The 13,181-nt window shown below is 38.8% G+C and overlaps 2 protein-coding genes across 2 annotated transcripts; both read left to right on the forward strand.

Annotated features, from left to right (window-relative positions):
- The first annotated feature begins 960 nt into the window (after positions 1-960).
- On the forward strand, positions 961-7,759 carry LOC138816720 (uncharacterized). The gene is made up of 2 exons (XM_070006745.1): positions 961-1,047; positions 7,530-7,759. Exon 2 carries the CDS (start codon positions 7,550-7,552, stop codon positions 7,736-7,738), a length of 189 nt encoding a protein of 62 aa, XP_069862846.1. The 5' UTR covers positions 961-1,047; positions 7,530-7,549; the 3' UTR covers positions 7,739-7,759.
- A 5,160-nt stretch (positions 7,760-12,919) lies between these two features.
- On the forward strand, positions 12,920-13,098 carry LOC138816721 (uncharacterized). The gene has a single exon (XM_070006746.1). It carries the CDS (start codon positions 12,920-12,922, stop codon positions 13,070-13,072), a length of 153 nt encoding a protein of 50 aa, XP_069862847.1. The 3' UTR covers positions 13,073-13,098.
- Positions 13,099-13,181: the final 83 nt, after the last annotated feature.

Consider the following 13,181-nt stretch of genomic DNA (forward strand, 5'->3'; position numbering starts at 1 on the left):
AGGGTAACCCGACGTCTGCCCAAAAGAAACATGGCGGGCTCTCGCGAGATCTCATGTCCCGGGGGCGGAACCAAAACACAACAAAACAAAGATGAAGGCGGAGGCACGCGGCTTCTGGAGGGAGGGAATGCGCTGTGTGATTGACAGCCCCGGGGTTCGACGGTTGTAGTGATGGAGCTGCAACGTCGTTCCCGTGGCGTTACGGATGCCAGCACACTGCCCGCGCGGCGGTAAGCCGTGTGTGATGACGAAGAATACGGGAAAGACCGGTGGGAAAAACAAAGGTGGCTTCCACAGTGCCAGGAAAAAGCACCTTTATGTATGCGTAAACAAATGCCAGAATTCGCCTGCGATTTTAGGAAAGTAAAGTGAACGACAGCACACAACCGAATGGAGGGACGGTGAACATGAACCTAGGTGAAGGGCACCAAGCTGGAGACCTTCTGACCTCCCCATCACCCTCTCTTCTGAGAACTGAGGGCGGAAGTTCCCTGGAGGGCACCTGGCTCTCACTGCGCATGTCTGTTCCCAAACCCGACGACCCCGAGAAGTCACGGTGGACAATCCATCTTTTCCTGGTTTTCCAGGCAGCCGGAGAGAGGCGGGCCTTTGGGCTCTTGAGTGACAGAAGCAACTGCTTTGTGATTGGCCAAATCAGGGAACACGTAGCGCCAAAAGAACATCCTTTCCAGTAATACGTTAAGTGAGCACCGAAAGTCAAGCTCTGTGCTTGGCTGATGTCTTGAGTTTTATAATGATGCTTACATAACGTACTTTTTAACTATTTGCCCAGATTTGACACTGAATAACAAACTCCATCCCGGTCCTGTCCGGGGCGTGACGCCGCTTTCGCTAGAGCTTCGCCTAAACCCTGGAGAAATGGATTGGCGTGGGGCCAGGACGGGGGGGGGGGGGGCGGGGGTGTGATTCTGCCGAGCTGCGCATGCGCCATCCAGCTGCGAGGGGGCGAAGGTTACCCGGATCTGGCCGTGTGTCTTGGGCCCGCAGTCTGCGGCCGCCTGGGAGGTGCTGCGGCCCGGTGGGCAGGTGAGAGTACAGAGAGCACCCGGAGGTGGAGGCGCTGCTGCTCCGTCGGGCGGGAGGGTTCCCCGCTGGAGGTGCCTCTGCGCCCCCCGGGGTGGATAGCATCCTCTCTAAAGGGTATTTGGGGGTGGGGACCGGGGAGGAGTCTGGACACCGACCTTTAAATGACAGTGGACGGTGAGTGCGCACGAGGATGGTGGAGGAAACGTCCCAGCCTCGTGGGAGGAATGAGAATGGGCTCCTCGGCCCCTGCTGGGGAGGTAGCGGGGCCGGCGCCCCGCGGAGAGCTCTGCTTGCACCCATCTGGCCATCCCGTTCCAACCGGCACGCCCGCCAGCGCGGGACGGCCCTGCCCCGCCCGCCGCACACGTGTGCAGTACCAGATCCAGATCGCCGGGGATGGGCCAGGCCTGTGGGCGCGTTCATCTGCCTGCTAGGTGGAGGCCACGTCCAAACTCTGTTGCTGCTCACACACACACACAAGAAGTGTGTTAGTGCCAATGTGTTCCTACAGCAGTAACCAAGGCATACAGGAATGCTCCCTGGCCATGTAGCATAATATTCGCTAATGATGGAAGAGAAACAGAGACCTGGATACATAGATCCAAATAGTCCTCGGTTGTATTTCCTGTGGAGCAAACTCAGGTTTGTTGGCAGGATATTTCTGAGGGAGGACTCTGGGGATCACTGACAAGGAAGAAAAGACACAAGATTGAGGATAAAGCTGAGTTTCAGTCAGTTGGAAGGGATTCCCCCTGCTCCCGCCCCCGGCCCCCGCCAGTACTTTGCGATGTCTAGTCCTGGGTTTGCTCTTCAACGTTGTCCCAAGTTGGACAAGTTGGTCCTGTGTAAATCAGTTATTGGCTACCTGTTACCTTAGAAAGGGAAAAATGACCCTAAGAATATCAGGGAAGAGGAAAGGTTAGACACTTTAGACTGGGTGCTCAAGGAAAAGCTTTCTGAGTAGGGCACCCAATAAACTGAAGTCAAGAATAAGCCACCCTATGTGGAAAGAAGAAAGCTCCATTCTCTAGTTTCCCCTTTGCACTTAGAATTCAAAGAAATAAAACAAGTGGTGGCTACCTCTTTTTGTAGCGAGTGGCATGCACTATTGTTTTTGTGGATGTTGACTGCTGTAACACACACATTAAAATGGATTGAGATTAAGAAAGAAGAAAGGACAGTCAAGAAGTACAGTTTTGAGTAATGAGTCAAGTTGGCAAAAACTCAATCTATACAGCGGTTTCTTTTTCTTCTATGTAGCACTCAGTCATATTTAATTAGGTCTATTCCCTCATCAAACTAGTATTCTTTTTCTTTTCTTTCTTTTTTTGGGGGGGAGGGGGGGTCAGTCATGGGGTTTGAACCCTGGGCCTGGCTTCTGTCCCTGAGCTCTTCAGCTCAAGGTGAGTGCTCTACCACTTGAGCCACAGCACCATTTCCAGTTTTCTGGTGGCTAATTGAAGAGTCGAATGGACTTTCCTGCCCAGGCTGGTTTTGAGCCACCATCCTCAGATCTCAGCCTCCTGAGTAGCTAGGATTACAGGTATGAGCCACTGGTGCTCCTCTCTTGTATTCTTTTAGAGGAAAAGAATCAGACTTTATTCATCATGGTAGTTTCTCCTAAACCTTAACATTTCTTCCAGCATATGGAGACACTAGGTGAGCATTTGAATAAATTAATCTCACACATTCTTGAAGTGAAAATTGAACACTAGAGACAAGAATGAACTGATCTTTATCGTATATTCTAATTTTATAAGTTACAGCCAAATGTTAGTCAAAATATTTAATGATATCTAATTTTACTGATCAAGCAAGCAAGCATCTCTAGAAGTGCCTTGTTTTAGATAGGATTTGTATTGAAGATAATATGCTTTCACGGTCATGACTGCCATTTATTGAGTACTTTCCACAGGTTAGGCACTACATTAAAATATGAGTATAAAATAATTCTCATAATGTAGCCTAACATTCCAGATTATAAAATTGTGACAGAAGAGAAGTGATCTGTCCCAATTTGTAATTAATTTATGATGAGGGTTAGATTTTGTTCCCATTATTACACAAGCCTTCGCTTTTCAATAACCAACATTTTTTTTAAATGCCGACCAAATATCTATAATACTAGGAGTATTGTACCTAATCACGTGACAACTGACCTTATTAATAGTTACCATAGAAACAGATGAAATAATTCATCTTGTGTTTGTTGCTTTTCTATGTGTTTTTAAATTTTTCCATTTCTCCCTTAGCCACCTTGCCTGGCTCTCATATTTAACTTACCTACAACATCCTGAATTCTGATTACGGAATCATACCTCCAATATAGTCCCTCAAACAGAGCCTTTTTTCTGAGAATGTGGCTATTTTTTATTCCTATCTGAGTTATTTCTGGGAATGTGAATACTTTCATTACTATCTAACTGACAAAACTTCCCCAAAAAGCAGGAGCACTTCCTTTAGTCCAGATATGTATTCCCATACTCTCCAATTCTTGGTATATTCATTCCATGTTAACTTCAGTATTTTTTTCCTTTTTCAAATAATGAAACTGATCATCACTGAGCCTGGATTAAGTATCTGGTATTGTGCTAACTGCACAATAATCTAGTGATATGGAAGTCATTTCTATTCTTTTGTGAATGGTAAGCTTGAAGAATGTAAAATTAAGTGACTCAGCCAAGGCTTCACAATGAGTTGTAAATGGGTAAGGTGGAGATTTAAAGCCCCTAGCAATATAATTCTAGAGCTCATCCTTTTGTGGTTTCATGGCAAAGCATTTTCAGTGAGACAACTTACTATACTGAACTTCCTGAAAACTGGCAGGCAGAAACTAAAAGCTAATATGCTTTTTCTTCTGTACTAAAAAAATTGAATTTTACCCTCCTGTAAAAAGTAAATGATCAAAGTCACTTAAACCTCTTAAGCAGATAGATACATGCCCAAAATTGTGCAAGATAAGTGTATGACTGTACTATGATACTTACTGCATATCTATTCTTGACTAGGATGTAGCTCAAGCTAGTCTTGAGCATTAATGTGGGAAGTGATTGAATTTTGCAGAATTGAACCTATAAAACTCAAAATGGGTCCAACGGCTCATAAAGAGCCAAAATATTTTTAGAGTAGGGTAAAAACTTTCAGAATCATTTCTTCTACCTTTTTTGCAGTCTTGTCACATAAATGGACATACTAAATGAAACTCATTGTGCAACTGTTTGAGATTTAAAAAAACAAAAAACTTCCTTACACAGTATCCAAAAAACCAGCAGATGGCGCCACTAAGCCCAATAGGCAAAAAAGAGAGAGAATTTTCTGTAGAATATCCCCAGCATCCATGTTGTGGGCCTGACTTTGTAGGGAGCAGCAGCAAAATTGGATGGTTTTAGCTGACATTGTGTAACATAGAAAGTAGGGGCTTCTATCTAGAACCCAGTTGTTTGGGATTTTCCAATCAGCATAATCTCCATTTTGCCCTTCCCTTTACTGTCAATTCCACCACCAAGAAACCTTCATTTAGCTTGGAATGTGTGACAAGGCACAGAAAATTTGCCAGAGGCCCTAATGAAAGAAATTGAAGATAAAGTAAATTGTGTACTTTAGAGGAGGGAGGAGATCGGTGCCCTAGATAGAAGTGAAGTACATTTAAAGAATGTTTGTGCTCAGAAGTAGATATCTTAGTGCTTCCTGATAGCCCCTCAGGAAATAGTTGTTCTCTTACCTTCAAATCAATATGTGAGATATGGACAATTTGAAGAAACGGAAGCATGCAGGTGTAATCATTAAGGCAACTGTAAGCAATCCACATCATTTATTAACCAGGAAGCACAGGTCTGAGCCTCAATGATGCTTGGAAATAATGAGTTTTCAATCAAAAGAGAGACTGATTCCCAACTTTAAGCCTAAACCTAGAAAAAGATAAAACCTTAAATTATCCTGATAGAATAATCTGTTCAACACAGAACACATAGAAATAGAGCATCTCTGTCTTAACTCACAAGTTAAATATAGGAAGGTAACTCCATCCTTGCCTTAGACACCATTTTCTTTTTTTCATGGTATTCACAATACATTGGGTGACATTTTATTATCTCCATACAGATAACAGGCTTCCTATATGTGGCTGTAATTATATTTTAATTTGCTCTGAATTTTAGTAAGTAGTCTCAACTGGTTTCTTTAAGCCTTTAAAAGCTATGATTCATGAAACGCTGACAAATATTTTCATCAATAATCATGAAGAGGTAAACAGTAACTAGCATAGATGTCATTTATTGAAAACAAGGTGGCTTAGAAACCAAAGGTTGACAATGGCAGTCAGAGGTGCTAAAGTCACCTTAATTGTTGAGGAGAGTGGATGTGACTAACAGCATTTGTGCTAGTTCACTTTCTGTTACTGAAACAACAATGATATTGATAGAAGTCAACTTATAGGAAGAAGAGGTTTATTTTAGCTCACTATTCTGGAGATTGCAGTCCATGGCTGGTGATGATGCTTCAGCCAACTTGGTGAGGGTATGACAGAGAAAACTGCTCATATCAGGCAACAGGCAAACAGAAAGAGACTAGAAACCCAGGATCTTCTTCACAGGGACACCCCCAGGGACCTAACTTCTTTCCCCTAAGTCCAATCTCCTAAAGGTCCCACCACTTTCCTATAGGGCCACAGACTACAAATCAAGTCATCAGCAAGTGGGCCTTTGGGAGGACCATCCAAATTATAGCATTATTTTCTAGACTGTTAGTTTTTAGAGTGTTTTGTGGTCCAGAATGCTGCCTTCAGTACATGCAAGTAAACTTTGATACAGCCTCTATCCCTTCTTCCCTTTTGGAAATAAAGCTTATTAGAATTTTTCCGTTATTGCTACAAATCACCTAGTCTCTCCTATTATTTTATTACATGCTCCAAAAAAAAATCTCAAAAGTTCTAAAGTTTTTTTTGCAGTGGAATTTACAGTGAAATTTAATTATGATACAGTTGTTTATGATTGATTTCCTCAAAAAATAGTACAAATAAGCATGATAATAAAAGATATAGTCTGTAAAAGCTGCAAAAAGTATCCTAGATACCTGAGCACTTTAGAAAGTAAAAAGGCTTTAGGTGCTTCCAATATATCGTTTGTATCGTCACAGTTAGTAACTAATTGTTGTTCCTTAATTATGAAAATATAAGCTGGCTTTAAAGGTTATATACACTCAAGTTCCAAAATCCAGCAGATCTCAAAGAAACAGCTTTCCTGGGCCCCTTGCCATACTTTCCAAATCAGATAGGGAAAAGTTTGTTTTCAACACCAGCTACCTTTGTAACTATACACAATTTTCTAGCCTTGATATCTACATGGCAACTATGTTGATAGTAAACTTCTTAGGTAAGGTTACTAGTGCTTTAGGGGAAACAATAAATGCCATGGTTCAGCACATAAATGTAGAAATAATACTAGTTGTGTCTAATTCACACCAACCAAACCTAAGGTCTTTTGCTATAATTGGAATCCATGTTGGACATATCTAATGTCACTTGAAATCATCATTTAACATCCAGTCAAAACAAGGAGCCTAAATTATTACTATGTGTTGAAGGATTATCACTAGATATGTGTGTGTGTGTGTGTGTGTGTGTGTGTGTGTGTGTGTGTGTGTGTGTGTGTGTGTGTGTGTGTGTGTGTGTGTGTGTATGAAAATTGTAACTAAATCTAACTATAAAAAAATAAAGGCTGGGGCCAAGAACCGGTGGCTTACCCCTGTAATCCTAGCTATGCAGGAGGCCGAGATTTGAGAATTGCAGTTCGAAGTCAGCCCAGGCAGAAAAGTCTCTTATCTCCAATTAACCACTCAAAATCTGGAAGTGGTACTATAGCTCAAGTGGTAGAGTGCTAGCTAGCCTGGAGCACAAAGAGACTCACGGACAGTTCTCAGGCCCTGAGTTCAAGCCCCACAATCAACAATAAATAACTAAGGAAAGAAAGGAGAGAGAGAGAAAGAAAGAAAGGAAGAAAGAAAGAAAGAGGGAAGAAAGGAGAAAGAGAGGGAGGGAGGGAGGGGAAGGCAGGCAGGCAGGCAGGCAGGCTGGAGTTACAGCTGAATGGTACCAAGTGTTTGCCTAACAAGCATCAGGCTCTGTATTCCATCATCAACATGGCAAGAATAAATTAAAGTTGGTTTTAAATAATACTTGAACATTTTAAAGCTCTTCATTGTGGTTTGTATAGCTTTCTCAACAGATAATATTCTTTTACAATTGTTGACTAAAAATATTGCTTTGTAGGTTTCCAGACTCAGGTTCTGCTCTCTCTCACTCTCTATCTCTCATTCTCTCTGCGTCTTTATCCCCTCTTATTAGTTAACATTAAGATACAGTAAAAGAAAAATGCTTTAGTTGACTTTCAGTGAAGTGCAATGTATTAGTTTTGGTTTGTAGACATGATTTAGAGGAGATTCTGTTCAGGAGGTTGTTTTTCCTTTAACTGTAGTCTTTTTCTCAGGTGCACTGGTGCTGAGGACTATGAGCTTTCAGAAGTTCTGGAAAGAACACAAAGTTCTGGTGGTTATGATACCTTTAGTCGGGCTCATACATTTTGGTTGGTACAGAATCAGAAGTAGCCCTATTTTCCAAATACCCAAGGACAACATACGTGAGCCAGATCATCTGCCACTTGCAATTGCACCAAAAGACCAAATCCAAGAGAAATAGCAGGCTTTGGGGTCTTTTCAGGTAAGTTCTACTTAATGTGGTCATTTCTGTGGTATGTATGAATAAGGGGAAACTCGATTTTACAGAACTATGGGAGAATAAAAAGTAAAAATAAATTGATAAGTATCTGTAGTTTGTGTTGTGACCCATAAAATTCTTTGTGTGTTTTTTCCCAAGAAAAAACAAGTTGAACCCATTCCTTGGCATCTAATGTTTAGCTCAAAATAATTGGTTATGTTTGAGAGTTACTGAATTAAAGAGGATGTAGTTACATAATTTAGGCCTCTCATCCATAATTCAAAAACCTGAAGTGTTCTAAGAGCTGAAGTATTTGTCATAATTTCCTTTGGCAGGAAAACTTGATCTTAACTGACATAAAGCCGCTTGCAGTCTTCATTTCCACTGAATATGGAAATTTAGCTTTACTGAAGAAATGTGTTATATTATGAATGTTATTCTTTTACTATATTGGTTATGGGTAGGCAGTAATTATTTTCATTATAGATGTTATATATTATATACTATCTAAGAGACCCTGGCATATGAAACTCTTCTGGTCCTGACGATCCCAGGTCAAGAATAGTGCTGCTGTAATTAGAGAGCATTTTCTGTTGTAGTATACCTTTTGGACCTTTAGCTAAGTACTGTGCTCAAAATTTTGGAATAAGATAGATCATTTGGGGTTCCTCAGAAGTGTTCCTTATTACTAAAAGGTCTAAGATACTATCTTATATAAAACCATTAGGATTACTTGTTACAGCTGGGCACATGGTAGCTCACACTTAGCATACTCAGCACTGGGGAAGCTGGGGCTGGGGGATGGAGTGTTTGAGGACAGTCTTTGATTTGTAAGTAGCCTGTGTCTCAAAAAATGAAACAATAGTTTTAGAAGCTGCCACTGCCAGTCACACAAATAGAAGCTGATATTTATACTGGCTTTCGGTAAGCAAAAGCGAAAACAGGATTTAGAAAGGGTTAAACATGAATTTGAAATAGCTGAAGTACATCAAAAGAATGTGCTATTTGTCCCTATTTTTTATTTATATATTTATTATAGAAAATTGTATATATACTTAAAAAGGGAGAAGAAAGTACTGAGCCCTCAAATATCCATCACCAACTTTAACACCACAATGTTGCTAATTTTTTTTAATCTATCCTCTATTTTTGAATTGCTAAAGTATTTTAAAGCAAATACCAAGCTCGATTATATAGCCCTCAGTACACATCTTTAAACAGTAACAGTAAACATACACAGACCTTGTTCACATTGTCCCACTGAGAAACTTAACAATAATACTAGGCACGATAACATGACTTGATAACAACTCCAGCATTATATTTGTGGAGGAAAATAATCATTTACTGGTTCTTGAAATCCAGTTCTAACAAAGTACATATAATACATTTAATAGATAATTTCTCTTTCTTTGACTGTTTCATTTCTTTTCCCCTGATCAGCTTTTTTTAAAATCATTTTACAAGTCTCTCTCTTTGTTTTCTGTCGTCAGATAGTTAGATCAAAAGACTTATTTTAATTTGGTTTGATTTGCTTTAAAAACAACAATACTAAATGGATGGTGCCATGCTTCATATCCTAGGTAATATCATATTGTTTCACATTATGTCTGACCTATTTTTTGATGTTGCTAACACGAATGACTTCTTAAGCTTTCTCACCCCATTATAAGCTTTCTCTCTCCATTAATATCTAAATGAATTATTAACATCTATTGATAATCACTGCTCTCATCTAGGAATTGGCAAACTTTTCTATGAAAGGACCAAAAAGAAAGCTGGGCCCTGTGGCTCACACCACAGGTTGAAGCCAGCCCAGGCAGGAAAGTCCATGAGATTCTTCATTAAGCATCAAAAAGCAAAAGTGGAGCTGTGATTCAAACGGTAGAGCACTAGCTTTGAGCAGAAAAAGCGCAGGGACAGGATGCAGGCTCTGAGTTCAAGCCCCAGGACTAGCAAAAAACAAAACACACACACACACACACACACACACACACACGCACACATTAAAAAAAAATCCCACTGGATCAAACCATGTATCCCAACTTCCATACACAGTAAGTAAATCAATGAGCCTAATGCCATTCCAGTAAAACTATATATAAAAAATAGACAGTAAACTACATATAGTCCAAGGGCTTAATTTACCAAAGGTGTGATGGTCCAGTGCATTCTTTCATTAGCTGAGTAGCAAATGATACTGCTCAAATTCTTTACATTCCTTATGCATTAATTAGCGGGCAAAACTTTCCCCTCCAAAATGCATTTGTACAGAAAACTACAGTAAATGCTTTGTTCTTCTTTATTGGTTTTTCAAATAATGAGTCCATGCTCTTAACAGCCTAAGGAATTTGTTTTGGCGCCAGTATGAATTTGTAATTTTTGCATACAGTTCAGCTAATCCACCATAGTTGCCATTTTGATTAGTGCTGAAATTGTCCCATCTTAGATCCTCTTCAAATTGATTCCTATATCATTGTGCCCTTTTAACTTAACCCAGATAGTCTTTGATAACATTCTTAGTTTGGGGTATAAAACTTTCTTAGCTCACTTTGACTTTCTCTTGCCTAAGACCTAGAAGAGGCTAGTTTCCCAGAACCCTCATTCTTTTTTGGACAAGATTTTACACATTTTATATATTTCTATAAATGGCATTTTATAACGCTTCTCTTAATTTAGAAGATAACCATGTATATTTTACTGTTACTTTACTTAAGCAACTCATTGTTTAAAAACAAAGCAAAAGAAAGTCTGTCAGACATGCTTATTCAGGAATAGTAAAGACTAACTATACCTTTGAATGGCAACTTCTAGCATTATGGCTCATATTGCTTAGGAAAAGAAAGCTTTAATAAAGCTCAACTCCCACCTCTAAATATAGTCTATACACCAGCCCCACATCTTGTTTCATTCCTTTTTCTTATACTTTGTAGTTTATCCAGTTCTAAACAATGATGAGAGTGGTGACCTCTTCAAACCAAAGATTTAATGTCTTAAAATGATTTAGAGGGTCATCTGTTCTTTTTGTGAATTTTTCTTTCTCATTTTGTAATAACACGAGATGTGCTTCTCATCAGATGCCTTGAAACATCTGCCTGTGTTGATAATTTTATATGGCTCAAATGATGTTGTAAATATTGTAAATAACCAAATGGTACTTGGTAGAGAAAAGATTACTCATTCCTGAACTAGAAGATGTGGTGACTAGTATCAATACAATAAGGCTCTTAAAATTGCCAAAATGGCATTCCATATTTTTAAAGTAATGTGTCACTATTTATGTATTTTTAAAAATTACAACTAGAAAGTTCTAACCAAAAAAATCATTTTATGAATCATAGTTTCTATTGTTTGTATATGTGTATATGTTTTAATGTATAAATTGCCATTTGTAAGTCATTTCACTAACGCTCCAGCAATGTGTTTCTTTGATTTTGCTCAATCTGAAATGATACTTACATTGTGGCTGCTTGTGGCAGAAGAAAAAAAACTGTTCTTCTGCCATAAGAAAGAGTTCCTGTAGCTTTATTGTTGAAGAGAAAAAGCTGACCATCATTGTTTTCACCTTGAGCCAGTTGCCATGGTTCTAGGACCTTTATATTGGGAGCATTAACCAAAACATTTTGCATAACATTCTCTCCCTCCACTGTTTTAAACATCTTCAGAATCCCATGTTGGTATATACCCCTCTACTGTGCCTTACCTGAGAGTACTTTAGGCTAAATAATTAGATTAGCTTTAAAAAAGCTAATTTCTCTCTTAAGAAGCTACCATAATTAGTATATTCCTGCTAAGCACTAATTGGCTAAACCTTTACCTTTAAAATGCTAGGCTTCAACAGTTGAGGCCCATGACCTGAGGTTTTTATGCTTTTCACACATTATTATAAAAGTGCCAGGATTCTTATGACTCAGTGTACAGTTTCTTACAATATTCTACCTTTTTATATAAACTACTGCCTTTCTGCTTTTTCATTTGGGTGTAATATTTTATTATCACACTGTTGGAGGTGGAATTGCAAATCAGGTCCTGCTTTTTTTTTTTTTGTCAGCTAAAGTCCCTCTTGGTTTTTTATATTTTTTGTATCTCATCTTTAACCAACATTTTGAGGAGGATTAGTTGCATAGGAACATAGTTTGTACATTGATGAATTGTGTCTTGCAGATTTATTAAACTAAATGTAGACTGTACATTAGCACATATCGGTGGTAGGAATACTAACGCTTGTTTAGTTTTCATAATTTACAAGTAAGACTGAATGTAAATTCTTTTTCTGTTAAAACCTGGTTTCCAAGAAAAACAAAATTTAAAATGATAACATAACATTTAATCTTTCTGTAAAAGAATAAAACATTTGGGTGTTTTTTAAATTGAAGATTCAGTAGATAAACTATTTTAATTCTGTATCATTTTTTTGAGGGGGGCTACAGAACTAAGGTTAGAACTCAGAGCCTTGAACAGACTTAGACATGTATTATACCACTATTGTGGCATATACTGTTGTCAGTACTGGAGTTTGAGCTTAGGATCTAGGACTTTCTTGGCAGGTGCTCAATCACTGAGCCACACTTCTAGCTCTTTCTTGATTTTTAGTTATTTTTGAGATAAGGCCTCATGTTTTTTGCCTATGCTAGCTTCAGACCCCAATCCTCCCAACTATTCCTTCTAGTATCTGGGTAAGTACTACCATGTCTGGCTTGAGGAGGTGGGATCTCATTAACTCTTTCCCTGGCCTACCCTCAAACTATGATCTTTTCAACTCTTCCAAATGGCTGGGATTTCAGGCATGTGCCATTATTCTTAGTTTTGCAACATAAAAACATAGCATTTCTCTTCTAGAAGCCTGCCATATTCTAATAACTGTCCTATAAGCTTTTTAGCCATGTTGTACATTCAAAAATTATTTAAATAAATGCACTTTCTCCAACACAGTAAATTCATTAAAAATACAGAAATGTTAAGTCTAAATTGTTTCACCTTTCTCATTTCTTGAGGTTTATGATAGTTGGAGTTTCTTTTTATAAAAATGGAACAGAGCATTTAAGTAAATAATTAAATTGTGGTCATTAAAAAGTTGTGGAATTACTCTTCTAAAATGTTTTGTTTCTATTTTTGTTTATAGAAAGAAGCAGTTTGAATCAGAGTTTAATATTCAAAGAAGAGATGAAAAACCCCAGTTGGATTAGAAAGAACTGGCTTCTGGTAGCTGGGGTATCTTTCATAGGTGTCCATCTTGGAACTTACTTTATGCAGAGGGTTGCAAAACAGTCTGTAAGATCTCAGTCTGCAGACAAACAAAGGAATGTTGAAGAATAAAGGAAAATAAATACTTGGAATTACCAGTATGCCATTAAGTCATTACCTGCTGATTGGTTTCAGAAACAGCACTATTTAATTTTGTAGTTATGATGCTCTATTTTCAGAT

This window comes from Dipodomys merriami, unplaced genomic scaffold, assembly GCF_024711535.1.
Source record: "Dipodomys merriami isolate MVZ:Mamm:240054 unplaced genomic scaffold, mDipMer1.0.p SCAF_7, whole genome shotgun sequence".
NCBI lineage: Eukaryota > Metazoa > Chordata > Mammalia > Rodentia > Heteromyidae > Dipodomys > Dipodomys merriami.